The sequence below is a fragment of the Dama dama genome, chromosome 7, assembly GCF_033118175.1.
Source record: "Dama dama isolate Ldn47 chromosome 7, ASM3311817v1, whole genome shotgun sequence".
Taxonomy (NCBI): Eukaryota; Metazoa; Chordata; class Mammalia; order Artiodactyla; family Cervidae; genus Dama; species Dama dama.
The window spans coordinates 29,321,000-29,334,959 of NC_083687.1; the positions used below are offsets into that span (position 1 = coordinate 29,321,000).

General features: G+C 57.3%; 1 protein-coding gene across 4 annotated transcripts; it reads left to right on the forward strand.

Moving 5' to 3' along the window:
• The first annotated feature begins 700 nt into the window (after positions 1 to 700).
• On the forward strand, positions 701 to 13,933 carry EHMT2 (euchromatic histone lysine methyltransferase 2). 4 transcript variants are annotated; one of them, XM_061147023.1, is made up of 28 exons: positions 701 to 757; positions 1,404 to 1,470; positions 1,569 to 1,787; positions 1,888 to 2,141; positions 2,907 to 2,991; positions 3,090 to 3,130; positions 3,281 to 3,436; positions 5,025 to 5,162; positions 5,280 to 5,394; positions 5,541 to 5,642; positions 5,869 to 6,017; positions 6,107 to 6,250; positions 6,338 to 6,573; positions 6,653 to 6,835; positions 6,944 to 7,026; positions 7,535 to 7,641; positions 7,728 to 7,850; positions 7,937 to 8,038; positions 8,743 to 8,847; positions 8,947 to 9,101; positions 9,193 to 9,360; positions 9,988 to 10,132; positions 10,508 to 10,585; positions 10,932 to 11,047; positions 11,150 to 11,236; positions 12,694 to 12,772; positions 12,915 to 13,090; positions 13,417 to 13,933. In XM_061147023.1, the coding sequence occupies exons 1-28, from the start codon at positions 716 to 718 to the stop codon at positions 13,595 to 13,597; spliced, it is 3,636 nt and encodes a 1,211-aa protein (XP_061003006.1). In that variant the 5' UTR covers positions 701 to 715; the 3' UTR covers positions 13,598 to 13,933. The 4 variants fall into 4 exon arrangements, with proteins under 4 accessions (XP_061003006.1, XP_061003007.1, XP_061003004.1 ...); XM_061147024.1 differs by lacking the exon at positions 5,541 to 5,642; XM_061147021.1 differs by lacking the exon at positions 701 to 757 and having other exon boundaries at positions 1,176 to 1,470.
• Positions 13,934 to 13,960: the final 27 nt, after the last annotated feature.

Genomic DNA, 13,960 nt, shown 5'->3' on the forward strand with positions numbered 1-13,960 from the left:
ATTCGTACTTCCACTACTGGCTGGGCTATGACCCACGGAGTGCCTAGTATGCTTGTAAAGTGTTTGGCAAAAAAAAAGTTCCTTACTAGAGTGTCTGCAGATAGTAATGACTCGGGCCTCTGGGGGCTTACCTGGATCCCTAGTGCACGTGGTGGCTTAACATGTCTGGCATTATCGGGAGACACATTCAGCCCCAGGTTTTCAAAAGGGGTCGCTGCTCCAGGGTACACTGAAGCCGCTTGCTAGGACCAGCTAAGACTAAAGGTGTCCTCCGCGCGTCCCCATCGCCCCCTTCTTGCTCGTTAGAGAAGCGAGGCCAAGAGGCCCAGGCTTCAATCCACAGTGACCCAGAAAACTAGAAAGAAACCAGAAGCGGGAGAAGCACACGCGGGTAGGATTGGATATACCGACTAACGAGAGCCGGAACGCTCAGACGCTCTGCTAATTACCTAAAGTCAGGTGGGAGATGGAGAAGCCACGCCTGGACCCAGGCGTGCCTCGCCTTCGGTTCCCAGCAGAGTGAGGCCAGGAATGGCAGCAATTCTCCCCTGCCGCTCCCAGTTTAGGACAGGAACTGCCATCTCCGAGGCCGCTCTCGGGGGGAAAATGGCCAGAAAGCGCGTAGTGGCTCCTTTAAGGCTCCTCTCAGCCCTCCCTCCCAACCCACGTGACCCGGGGCGGCCGCGCGCCGGCTCGGCCCCCCGCGCAAGCGGCGATGGCGGCGGCGGCGGGAGCTGCAGCGGCGGCGGCCGCCGAGGTGCGGAAGGGGAGGGGGAGAGGCGGGTGCATGCCCGCGCGCGCGCCCGGGGGAAGCGCGCGCCCGTGCAATGCTCCGGGGGTGCAACGGGGCCGGGGGGCCCGAGCGAGACTTGCAGCAATCCGGAGGGCCAGCACCGGGGGCGGATGAGGGGACCAGGGGGTGGGAGGTGGGGGGAGTGGGCACGGAGGCGCGCGTGCAGCCGCCGGCTGCCCCCGAGTGGGCGGCGGGCGCCGGGGCCCCAGGAGCACGCGCGAGGGGCACGAGGGGCCGTCCACCGGGCTGGGGGGCAGCGGGCGCTGGAGGGGTTGGTGCCCGGGGTCCCCGCGGCCTGGGGGACAAAGGGGGAGCAGCGCGTGCAGCCGGGAGGAGGGGGCGGGGCCGGGGCGCAGAGGCCCCGCCCCCTCCCCCTCCTCTCTTCTCGGCCCCTGAGATGCGGGGTCTGCCTAGAGGGAGGGGGCTGATGCGGGCCCGGGGGAGGGGTCGTGCGGCCCCTCCGGGCAGCCGAGGCCGCGGAAGGGGGGGGGCCCATAGAGGAAGAGGTAGGCCCCGGAGCCTGCTCTCTCTACCCAGGGCCCAGGCGTCCTGGGCCCCCCAACTTCCTACCGGACTGACCAGCCCTCCTATCCCTTGTGTCCCCTCCCAGGGGGAGGCCCCCGCTGAGATGGGGGCGCTGGTGCTGGAGAAGGAGCCCAGAGGAGCCCCCGAGAGAGGTGAGTGCAGTAGAAACGGGCCCTGTTGTACCTTCACCTCCCGCACAACACATGATCTCCTGAGCCCTTAGCCCTGGACTTTTTCTCTTTCATTACAGTTCATGGCTCTTTGGGGGACACCCCTCGTAGTGAGGAGACCCTGCCCAAGGCCAGCCCCGACTCCCTGGAGACTGCTGGCCCCTCATCCCCAGCCTCTGTCACGGTCACTGTCGGCGATGAGGGGGCTGACACCCCTGTAGGGGCCACACCACTCATTGGGGATGAACCCGAGAATCTCGAGGGAGATGGGGACCTCCATGGGGGTCGTATCCTGCTGGGTGAGAGGCCGGGGGAGTCTGGGGAGGAATGAGGTGGGGTAACTTCTGACTCTGCCTTCCTTCTTATCTTGTCTCCTGCCTGCCTGCCTGTGTTTTCCAGGCCATGCCACAAAGTCGTTCCCGTCTTCCCCCAGCAAGGGGGGTGCCTGTCCCAGCCGAGCCAAGATGTCAATGACAGGGGCCGGAAAATCACCCCCATCAGTTCAGAGTTTGGCTATGAGGCTGCTGAGTATGCCGGGCGCCCAGGGGGCGCCAGCAGCAGGGCCTGAACCCCCTCCGGCCACAGCCAGCCCAGAGGGGCAGCCCAAGGTTCATCGAGCCAGGAAAACCATGTCCAAACCAGGAAATGGACAGGTGAGGCTTAGGGGGATGGCTGTGGGAGTGGGAGAGACAGGGTAATTAACCATAAACCCCCGTGGGCTTCTTTTTTACAATTTAGCTTTAGGCCTTTTCTTATCGAGAGGTGACTGCTTCACATATTTACCAAAGGGCTACTATATTGCAGATTCTTTACTGGGGCTTAATCTATGAACATACCAGATGCCTATCTTCCTGAGGTTTGTGCTCCTAGGGAGAGGAGAGTAGAAGATACAAATATTGAAAAGTTAATTATGTCGTCATGTCTTAATTACTCTTATGATAACAACTATAGAGACTTCAAACCACCTTTCCTTTCTACCTCAAAGCAAGCCCCAAGAGAACTTCTCCCTCCCTTCTTTGAAACTCTTCCTGCTGTTTTAAAGGTTTTACTGTGAATCTCTACAGAGAAGGAGACAAGGGAAGTAACAAGAGCCCCAGAATCTCAGAATCTTTATGACAGTGTTTTTAGGGCTCTTGATATCATGTTGTTCTGAGTTTGCTTTGGGTAGCTTTGATCAAGGCCTTAATTTGTGTTTTTCCATGTGGGAAGGAGGGGGCAAGGGGCCTGCTTTTGCGTGTATGAATGGTTGAGTGTTAGAAGGGGAATATGGCTTGACGTGGTTCTTATTGCCAGAGAACTTTAGATGGCATTTCTGAGGGTGTGGCTCACTACCCCACCCCCAACCTGGGGCTCTCAGCTCATCCAGACAGAACCTTAGATGCTCCCTGACCCTAAGTGTGCTCCCTCTCGGCCCCCAGCCCCCAGTCCCTGAGAAGCGGCCCCCTGAAGTGCAGCATTTCCGCATGAGTGATGACGTGCACTCGCTGGGGAAGGTGACCTCAGGTCAGTCCCATCCCCCACCTACCTGTGGCTTGCTATGGCCTGTGCTAAGGGCTTAGACTACCAGCCTCACTCCTTTCTGTCTCTGTCTCTCCTTCCAGATGTGGCCAAAAGGAGGAAGCTGAACTCAGGAGGTGGCTTGGTGAGCCAGGAGGGGCTGGGAACAGGGCCTCTCCCCCTGAGGGCTTGCTCTGAGGCAGCCCCAGAGCTGGGGTTCCATCTTACCCTCACAGGAAATGGGTTGGTGAGTTGGTGATGCCAGCAGCATCAATTTTTCTTCAACTTTTTCTAGTCAGAGGAGTTGGCTTCTACGCGGGCTTCAGGAGAAGTGACCCTGGAGAAGGGGGACCCTGGGTCCCTGGAGGAGTGGGAAACGGTGGTGGGGGATGACTTCAGCCTCTACTATGATTCCTATTCTGTGGATGAGCGGGTGGACTCTGACAGCAAGGTGAGAGGGAGCCGGCCACTCTCCCAGCCGTGCTCCCCCCACATCCAGGGCTCATTCTCCAGTCTTTGCTGCCCCACTTTTTCCTCTCTTTCCTTTTCTGAACACCCACTAGTTCACTGCCCCATACTATCTATAACTTATTTCCAGTGTGTGCTTCACCCCATGCCATCCCCTTGTCCCTCTCCACAGTGATAATCGCCACCCTGGACTTGGGGTTTAACATCTCGTTTTATGGTTTATTTGTTGTTTGCTTGTTTATTCCTTTGCTTCTTGTTTGGTTTGTTTCACATGTATGTTTGATTTGTTTCACATGTGTGTTTGCCCATGCAACATAATGCTTAGTCTTGCCTCTTTTACTTTTTGTTTGTTTTATCATGGAATCTTTCAGATACACATACAAAATAGAATAGTGAGCCCCCAGGTGGCCATCACCCAGCTCAAAGGATTATCAATACACAGCAGATCGTGACTCATCTCTTCCTCCCTTAATACCTATACCTATTGGATTAGTTCGAAGCAAGTGCCAGGCACCATTTCATTTTATCTAGAAACATTTCCATAAGTCTCTCTAAACATAAGACCTCTGTCTGTTTTCAAAAGACTTACAGATTTTTTTTTTTTTGGCCGAACATGTGGCTTACAGGGATCTTAGTTTCCCAACCAGGGATAGAACGCATGCTTCCTACAGGGGAAGCATGGAGACCTAACCACTGGACCTCCAGGGAGGTCCCTACAAATGATTCTTTAATCCCAGAGCCTTGCTACCAGTCAGTCTTCGCATTTTCTCAGTTGTTTCATAAATGGGTTTTCATTTGTCAAGTTTCAAATGAGGTCCACACATTGATCTGACTATTTATCTTAGGTCTCTCTTGGTATATAGGTTCCCTGCCTTCTAAAAAATAAGCTTTTTTTTGCCATTCATTTGTTAAAGGAACCATGTCAGTTGTCCTGCATCACACTTAGGAGTTGGCTGATTGGGTGGGAACTGACATGTAATTCTCTGTCCAATGTTTCTTCTTGTAAACTCATGGATCTAGAAGTGTGATCAGCCTCAGAGGCCTGTTATTTTTCTTTTTAGTTTGGTAAGACTTGATAGATGCTTCCTGTTGTATCATCAGGTGTTGGACATTTGGTCTTTTATTAGTGAAGTTAAGATCAGTGGATTGAGACGATATCACCCTGATTTCATTATAGCATTTCTGATTAGCTTTTCATGTAGTGTTTTCAGTCTCGCCTGTTTATGAACTTCATAGAGTCTCATACTATACATTTGTTATCTGGAACTTCTTTTTTTTTCCTGCTTACTATTCTGTTGCCAAGATCATCACATTTTTGCATGTCACCATAGCACCTTATTTTTCATTGCTGTATAACATGCCACACCCCCTCTTTGTACCCAGCCTTTCCTTCCTCTCCTGTCCACAGTCATCTTCACCAGGGAACCGTCCTTGGGGAATTATGGTTTTCTTGATCACACCTCCTTCTCTGAGTCCCAGGGGTTGGATGTGTTCTACCCTGCCTCTCTCCCAAGTTCTCCCCAAGAGCGAGCTGTGGCCTGGGGGGGGCCACAGCTTTTCCTCTCTTCCAGTCTGAGGTCGAAGCTCTGGCTGAACAACTGAGTGAGGAAGAGGAAGAAGAGGAGGAGGAAGAGGAGGAAGAAGAAGAAGAAGAGGAGGAGGAAGAAGAAGAAGAGGAAGATGAAGAGTCCGGCAATCAGTCTGACAGGGTAGGATTGGAGGCCGGTGGCCCCGGAGGAGTGGAGACTGCAGGACCGGAGGTCTGAGTCCTCCAAGGTTACGGGCTGGGGGCCACCCGACTCCCTAATGCTCCTCCTCCTCCCCAGAGTGGTTCCAGCGGCCGCCGCAAAGCCAAGAAGAAATGGCGGAAGGACAGCCCGTGGGTGAAGCCATCACGGAAACGGCGGAAACGAGAGCCTCCGAGGGCCAAGGAGCCACGAGGTAAGGAGGCCCCTCTGCTTTGGGGTCCCCTCCTCCAGCCCCCTCCTGGCCCCCAGAGAGTGCGCATGCACACCCAAGCTCCGCATGCACCCCCGCGCCCAGGCACCTGTGAGCTCGCACTCTCACTCTCTCTGTCTCTGTGTCAGGAGTGAATGGTGTGGGCTCCTCAGGCCCCAGTGAGTACATGGAGGTCCCTCTGGGGTCCCTGGAGCTGCCCAGCGAGGGGACCCTCTCTCCCAACCACGCTGGTAATTGCCAATTGCCGATTGCCGGGATAGGGAGCCGCTAGGGGTGCCCTCAGGGCCGGAGGGAATGGGGAGGAGGGGGACCCCGCTGGAGCTGGGGTGTCCATGACCAGACTTTGGGGGTTCTGGAGCATGGAGGGAAAGTCAGGGTGGGGGTGAGAGGCCCCATGAGGGGTCCTGGCAGGTGAGAGGCTGGGCCTCCCTCAGCTCCCTGTTCCCTCTGTCCAAGGGGTGTCCAATGACACATCTTCGCTGGAGACAGAGCGCGGGTTTGAGGAGCTGCCCCTCTGCAGCTGCCGCATGGAGGCCCCCAAGATAGACCGCATCAGCGAGAGAGCGGGGCACAAGTGCATGGCCACGGAGAGCGTGGATGGAGAGGTGGGCCCGGGGGGTAGCAAACGAGATGCCAGGGCAAGCGGCCCCAGAGCCCAGCCTCACCTCTTGTCACCCGGCCTCGCTGCCCACAGCTGTCCGGCTGCAATGCTGCCATCCTCAAGAGGGAGACCATGAGACCGTCCAGCCGTGTGGCCCTGATGGTGCTCTGTGAGACCCACCGCGCGCGCATGGTCAAACATCACTGCTGCCCTGGCTGTGGCTACTTCTGCACGGCGGTGAGTAACCAGCAGGGCAGCCAGGAGGCATGCCCCCACAGGGGCAGGGGTTCCCGGAACCTGACCACGTTGTTTCCCCGCCCCTAGGGCACCTTCCTGGAGTGTCACCCCGACTTCCGTGTGGCCCACCGCTTCCACAAGGCCTGTGTGTCCCAGCTGAACGGAATGGTCTTCTGTCCTCACTGTGGGGAGGATGCATCTGAGGCCCAGGAGGTGACCATCCCCCGGGGGGATGGGGTGACCCCACCGGCTGGCACTGCAGCCCCCGCCCCCCCACCCCTGGCCCAGGATGCCCCCGGGAGAGCGGACACTTCCCAGCCCAGGTACTGGCTTCGCCTTTGCCTTCTGTCTCTTCCCTGCGCCGTCCCCATCTGCCCTAGACATCTGCACCTTCTCCCACAGTGCCCGGATGCGTGGGCAGGGGGAGCCTCGGCGTCCGCCCTGCGACCCTCTGGCCGACACCATCGACAGCTCGGGGCCCTCCCTAACCCTGCCCAACGGGGGCTGCCTCTCAGCTGTAGGGCTGCCACCAGGGCCAGGCCGGGAGGCCCTGGAGAAGGCCCTGGTCATCCAGGAGTCGGAGAGGTGAGTAGGGGCTGCACACGCAGGCACAGCCGCTAGACTGGGGCTGGGAGTGTGGATCTGTGGCTCTCGGGGTTGACACTTGAATCTGAGGGGCCCTCACCCTGGCAGGCGGAAGAAACTCCGGTTCCACCCCCGGCAGTTGTACCTGTCCGTAAAGCAAGGGGAGCTGCAGAAGGTGATCCTGATGCTGTGTGAGTGTCCCCCTTGTTCGTTGAGCAGACCCTACCTGAGCTCCACTTATGTGCCCACCCCTGGGCTCAGGGCCAGGAGGGCAGCCATGTGGGACACGGTCTTTGCCCTGAAGGACTTAGGCTGGTAGGGGACGCAAATACACAGGTCGCCTGTGATGATGGGGACTGTGGTGGCAAGGAGCGCAGAGGCCCTGGGCCCTGTTCTGAGAGCTTACGCACCTTCACTCACTTGTATCTTCCCAGCAGAGACTCAGAGTGGTGAACTGGCTTGCCCAGTGCACAGGGTACTGAGGGGCTGGGGCCATTTGAACTTGAGCAGAGCTGGTGCTCTTAACGTCTTGCTGTCACGAGACTGTGCCACTGTGGTCGTGAGCACAGGGGAGGCCCAGGAGGCGCCTCTGACCCGACTTGGGGCCCTGAGAAGCCTTCCTGGAGGAGATGCCACCCACCCCCTAGCTTGCTCACCGCGTGTCCCTCCCTCTCCCGGTGTGGTGGGCTCTCCCCACAGTGGACAACCTGGACCCCAACTTCCAGAGTGACCAGCAGAGCAAGCGCACACCCCTGCACGCGGCTGCCCAGAAGGGCTCTGTGGAGATCTGCCATGTGCTGCTGCAGGTCAGCGTGGGCCCCGCCTGGGACCACTAGCACCCCACCCCACCCCCACCCAGCCCCTTCCTGGTGCCAACAGCCCCTCCGTGCAGGCTGGAGCCAACATCAATGCCGTGGACAAGCAGCAGCGGACGCCACTGATGGAGGCCGTGGTGAACAACCACCTGGACGTGGCTCGCTACATGGTGCAGCGCGGGGGCTGTGTCTACAGCAAGGTGTGTGGCCGGACGGGCCCGGGCTGGGCTCAGGGGCTGGGCCTGAAGTGCCAGCCTGAGGGCTCATCTGCCCGCATCTCCCCCAGGAGGAAGACGGCTCCACCTGCCTCCACCACGCAGCCAAAATTGGGAACCTAGAGATGGTCAGCCTGCTGCTGAGCACGGGACAGGTGGACGTCAATGCCCAGGTCAGCAGCCTGGTTCCCTTTCTCCCTCGTCTGACCTCTGATCCTTTCCTTGCCTGTCACACTGTTCCAGTCTGTTCCTGTCTCTTTTCCCTGCTTCACTTGTATTTCTCTTTATTCTTTTCTGTTTCTTTCTGTTTTTCTGTACCAGTTTTCAAAATGAGTTGCTGCTTTAATCTCTGGAACTGGCCAGTACTAACTCAGTTTTTCACCTGTTGGAGGTGTTTTAGTCTGTGTTCTCCTTAATCTTTGAGCCTTTCCATCCTTTGTCCAGAAGAAGCCCCTTGCCACAGGCTCCTGTGGCTTTGAACTGATCTAGTAGTCTTTGAGAGCATCCTTGTCAGCAGCTATCCTGCGCCAGACTCAGACTCTACCACTTTCTAGGAAACTCTGGTTCCTTTAAGTGGGAAATATTTTTTTGGAGACTACAACAATCTGTGTACCTAGGGGTGGTTATTGCTATTGGGATCCCTGCTTCTCTTGTGAGCGGGTAGATCTAGGAAATATATTTTAGAAAGAGAAAAATTACTTTGCAGTCTTGAGCCACAGACACTATTAGTCCCAGTTTATAAATGAAGAAATTGAGACCCAGAGACCTTAAATTACCTGCCCCTGGACCCCACTGCCTGTGAGTGGTGGAGCAGGGACTCTGTGTGAGCAGGGCGGGAGCTGAGTCTCCACACTCCCCCTTCCCTCCCCGCCCCCAGGACAGCGGCGGGTGGACCCCCATCATCTGGGCTGCAGAGCACAAGCACATAGAAGTGATCCGCATGCTTCTGACACGGGGCGCGGATGTCACTCTCACCGACAACGTGAGTGAGGGTTTCGTGGGGATGCCGGAGGTGGGCTCAGTCCTACCCTGTGCCTAGGTGCCGGCTGGGTTCAAACCTCGCCCCCTTCCACCTCCACAGGAGGAGAACATCTGCCTGCACTGGGCCTCCTTTACCGGCAGCGCTGCCATCGCCGAGGTCCTCCTGAACGCCCGCTGCGACCTCCACGCTGTCAACTACCATGGGGACACGCCCCTGCACATTGCGGCCCGGGAGAGCTACCACGACTGCGTGCTGTGAGCCCCTCACCCCCGCACACATACCCCTGCACACCCCTCTGCCACCTCTCACGGCCAGGCACCCCACGTGCTCCCTGTCCCCTCCCAGGTTGTTCTTGTCACGCGGGGCGAACCCTGAGCTGCGGAACAAGGAGGGGGACACGGCGTGGGACCTGACCCCCGAGCGTTCCGACGTGTGGTTTGCCCTCCAGCTCAACCGCAAGCTCCGGCTCGGGGTGGGGAATCGGGCCATCCGCACAGAGAAGATCATCTGCCGGTGAGCCTGGGCTCTCTCCGCACCCAGAGCCCCCTCCCCAGGCCCCTTGGAGCCTCGAAGTCCCCAGAACCACCTCTGTTCCCCCCTGCAACACATATAGCTAGAGTTGCCAGATACAGCAAATAAAAATAGACATCTGGCTAAATTAGAATTTCAGGTGAACAACGCATACTTAAAATGTTTAAGAGTGTTCTGAGCAGTATAGTTGGGACATGAAAGTGAAAGTGTTAGTCGCTCAGTCCTGTCCGACTCGGTGACCTCATGGACTGTAGCCTGCCAGGTTCCTCTGCCCATGGGATTCTCCAGGCAGGAATACTGGACTGGGTTGCCATGCCCTCCTCCAGGGGATCTTGCCAATCCAGGGTTTGAACCAGGTCTCCCACATTGCAGGTGATTCTTTACTGTCTGAGTCACCAGGGAAGCCATGTACTAAAAAAGTTATTTCCTGATTATCTGATCTGAAATTCAGATTTTTAACTAAGTGTCCTGCCTCTGATTTTGGAACCTTACTCCCCACACCCGACGAACCCCCAGAACACCCTCTCCCCTCCCCCAGCCCTCTCCTGGCTCCTAGGGAAGCCCTCACCCCTTGCCCTAGCCACCCAGTTCCATCTCCCCTCCTGCCAGGGACGTGGCTCGGGGCTACGAGAATGTCCCCATCCCCTGTGTCAACGGTGTGGACGGGGAGCCCTGCCCCGAGGATTACAAGTACATCTCGGAGAACTGCGAGACGTCCACCATGAACATTGACCGCAACATCACTCACCTGCAGGTGAGTGGGGCCCTGGGACCTCCTCCCAAAGGGGCACCCAGAGCCACCAAGTGGAGCTGGGCATGTTGTGGGCCAACAAGGGCTCTGGCCAAGGTGGTGGGGCTGAAAGGGACCTCTAGTGTGGGCTTGCATCCACCTGGGGAGGGGAGCCTTTTTCTAGGACCTATGAAGCTGTGTCCTATCACATGGGCTCATGGTGGCCCTAGTGATAGCCCCATCAACAGCATCTTGATTCCCCCTCATCCTGGGACCCTCACCACCACTACCTTACAATGTGGACCCTAGAGAAAAGACAGCAGTTGGGGGGCTTGTGGGGGGAAGCTGAGGGGCCTGGGCCGATTCTGGGGGGTGAGCTGACCCTGCCTCCTACCCCAGCACTGCACGTGTGTGGATGACTGTTCCAGCTCCAACTGCCTGTGTGGCCAGCTCAGCATCCGCTGTTGGTATGACAAGGTATGTCCCCTGGCAAGCCACCCGTCCACTCCTCCAAAGGAGCTGGCCTCTGACACCAGCTCTCTGGGGCCTTGTCCTTGCCTTCTATCCTGTGGGGGAAGTAGCAGAGAGGGCAGGGCGAGACTCGAGACTCCTAGGACGTTGCCATGACAGAGACTTGGCCCAGGTATATGCAAATAAAGGGCGATGGCTGTGGGTTTCCTGTTGGATGAACTCAAGAGTATACGTGGCCTCCCTGAGTCTGGGGTGGGGTCAGCGGTGGATTTCTCGGTGAAGTCTTGGGAGTCTTGGGCAGCTGAGGGAGGCACCACACAAAAACCATTGTCCTCCCCTCCCTCGACCCCAGGATGGGCGGCTACTCCAGGAATTTAATAAGATCGAGCCCCCGCTGATTTTTGAGTGTAACCAGGCATGCTCCTGCTGGAGAAACTGTAAGAACCGAGTTGTGCAGAGCGGCATCAAGTGAGTCCCCGCCCCTCGGCCCTCCTCACCCCCCTTTCTCCCTTCTCCCTTGGGAAGCTTCCACGTCACCTCCCTCAATACCGTCCTCTCTCCCACCCCCAGGGTGCGACTGCAGCTCTACCGAACAGCCAAGATGGGCTGGGGCGTCCGTGCCCTGCAGACCATTCCCCAGGGTACCTTCATTTGCGAGTGAGTAGTTGAGCGGGAGGGGTACTTTGGCTTCTGGGGGCACAGGGCTGGGTGTGGGGCTATGGCTGACTCCCAGGCATCCCTCTCTGCCCTTCTCCCTAGTGCGTCCACCTGGCCAGCCTCCTCTGACCCCCATCCCTGAGCCTCCACTCTGCCCAGGCCACAGGGCCTGCATCTTTCCCTCCCCATCGGTATCTTTCTGAGCCTCACACTCCCTCTCCCCTACCCTTCTCAACTGGGGAAAGCCCCAGTTTTAACAGACCAGGGTTTGAGCCCCATTCTGCCATTGGATGTCCTCGGCCAAGTTCACAACCTCTTTGAGCCTCGTTCTTCTTGTCTGCAAAATGGAGGTGATAACAACTACCCTTCCGTCCACCTCCTCAGGAGCCTCAGGCCTGTCCATCCATCGGTTCTTTCTCTTCCTAGCATCTGTAACTTCTCCATGTCTCCTAGCTTTTACCCCATGGCCTTCAAACTTAATTTTCTTTGGCTTTAAAAAAAAAAAGTAATTCATCCCTATTTGGCTATTTAAGAAACCATTCATTTTTCCTCCATCATGTCATCTCTCCGTTTGACTCAGACAAGCGGCCTCTTCCTGCTGGGTCTCAGTTTCACCCCCATCCACTCCCTGCTCATCCCTGCCCAGGTCTGCCTTTACCCTCTCCCTCTGCTGATGCTTCCTCTCAACGGTCCCCACACCCCGACCCCTGTGTCTCAGTCTGCATTCTCCTGGCATCCGCCACCCCTTTAGCTCTGGCTCCCATGACACCATCCTTACCTGCAACCCATCCTTTCTTCCTCTTCACCAGCTCCTCTCCCTCTGCTTTCCAAACGTGGGTGCTTCCTCCCCAGTTCTTCACAGCTTCTGGGGCTCCATCCCTTCCTGCAGTCCTCACTTCTCTCCTGTCCTCAGCCCGACCTTGCTGGGTGATTCCTCGTCCTCCCCACGTCCACGCCTGAACAGATTCCCTACCCAGGCCCTCTGCCAAGATACTCATCCCTTCACCCCAGAGGCTTGGCACCTCCACGCTCTCCCAAATCATCCTCTGGTGCAGCTTCAACCTTCCCTTTAGCTACCCCACCACTGCTACTCCAATGGCCCCACACTTCTGACCCCTGCCCCACACTATCGGTCCTGCCTGTTGATCTAGCTGTCTGGGGGGACCCCAACTGGCCAGAGTTTGTTTTCTGTGTACCCTCACATGCCTGTGTCCCCAGACTCCTCTTCCTGATCCCCCTTCTGGATGGGGACCTCCCACCTCCTCCCTCCCACATTATGTCTGCTATCCTTGGGTCACCCACCCCAGCCATGTGGATCTATGAGATTCACGGACAGTGACTGGGGCAGCTGACAAACAGTGAAAGAGGAATCCCGGGCTGTGGGGAGAGAGAGGGCCTGGAGCCTACTTCCAGTAATTCCCTGCTTACCTCCAGAACCACCGCTTCCTGCCCAACAGGTATGTCGGAGAACTGATCTCTGATGCCGAGGCTGATGTGAGAGAGGACGATTCTTATCTCTTCGACTTAGACAACAAGGTGAGCAGGAGACCCCCTTGCCGTCCTCCTCTCAAGCAGCAGATGGAAACCTGGGGAGGAGGGACTGGGTGATCGGTGGGGCAAGGAGGTTGGCCAGCCAGCAGGGTGGTGGTAGATGTCATGAGTGGTGCTCCCCCCTCAGGATGGAGAGGTGTACTGCATCGATGCCCGTTACTACGGCAACATCAGCCGCTTCATCAACCACTTGTGTGACCCCAACATCATCCCCGTCCGGGTCTTCATGCTGCACCAAGACCTGAGATTTCCACGCATCGCCTTCTTCAGTTCCCGAGATATCCGGGCCGGGGAGGAGCTGGGGTGAGGCCTCCTGAGGCTCAGCCAGGGGTGTGGGAGATGCAACAAGCCCCAGACCAAAAGCAGAAGGCTGGCAAGTGCCTGGTTTCCAGGCAAGGATTAGAGCAGAGCCTCTCTGAAGTCACTGTAGACAGAGTCCTGAACCTCAAGGATTTTGAGTCAGTAGGTTTGGGGTGGGTCGTGAGAGCCTTCACTTCTAACAAGGTCCCAGGCAATGCTGGTGCTGCCGAGGCATTTGAACCTAGGAGGGCTTAGAGCCTCTCTGAAGATGGGAGTGGGTGCTCTGGAGTGGGTCTGGGCCCCACAGATCTCTCGTGCTCCTCTGACAGGTTTGACTATGGTGACCGCTTCTGGGACATCAAAAGCAAGTACTTCACCTGCCAGTGTGGCTCTGAGAAGTGCAAGCACTCGGCTGAAGCCATTGCCCTGGAGCAGAGCCGCCTGGCCCGCCTGGACCCACACCCCGAGCTGCTGCCTGAGCTCAGCTCCCTGCCCCCTGTCAACCCATGAGATCGGACCACAGCCTCCATCCAGTTGGACAGCCACCAGCTCAGCAGCCACTTCTGCCGCTTGCCCACAGCCCACGCCTGGGGGTTTTTACCGTTTCCTCTTTCCCTTACCCCTTCACACATTCCTCAGCCAGCTCCCAGCCAGGCCCTGGAGGTCTGACAGCCCCTGTCTCCCAGAGCTGGTTCTTTCCTGGGAGGGTGACTTCAGGGCTGGCCACCCCTCCCCCATGCGCCCCACCCCACCCCCATTCCCCACCTTCAGCTGAAGTTTGATGAAATTGAGCCTCTGTGCTAATTGATTTCCTTTGTTCTCAATAAATGTTGAGTTTATAATAAACTGGATGACTGTTGGCGGAAAAGCATA

What these genes read in the sequence shown, in the direction of transcription:
- EHMT2 (XM_061147021.1), top strand. Translation starts at nt 1,191, where the DNA reads ATGCGGGGTCTGCCTAGAGGGAGGGGGCTGATGCGGGCCCGGGGGAGG. An exon ending in CGGAGAGCGTGGATGGAGAG is followed by an intron (nt 6,018 to 6,106) that starts GTGGGCCCGGGG and finishes CGCTGCCCACAG; the next exon opens with CTGTCCGGCTGCAATGCTGC. An exon ending in TCCGCTGTTGGTATGACAAG is followed by an intron (nt 10,586 to 10,931) that starts GTATGTCCCCTG and finishes CCTCGACCCCAG; the next exon opens with GATGGGCGGCTACTCCAGGA.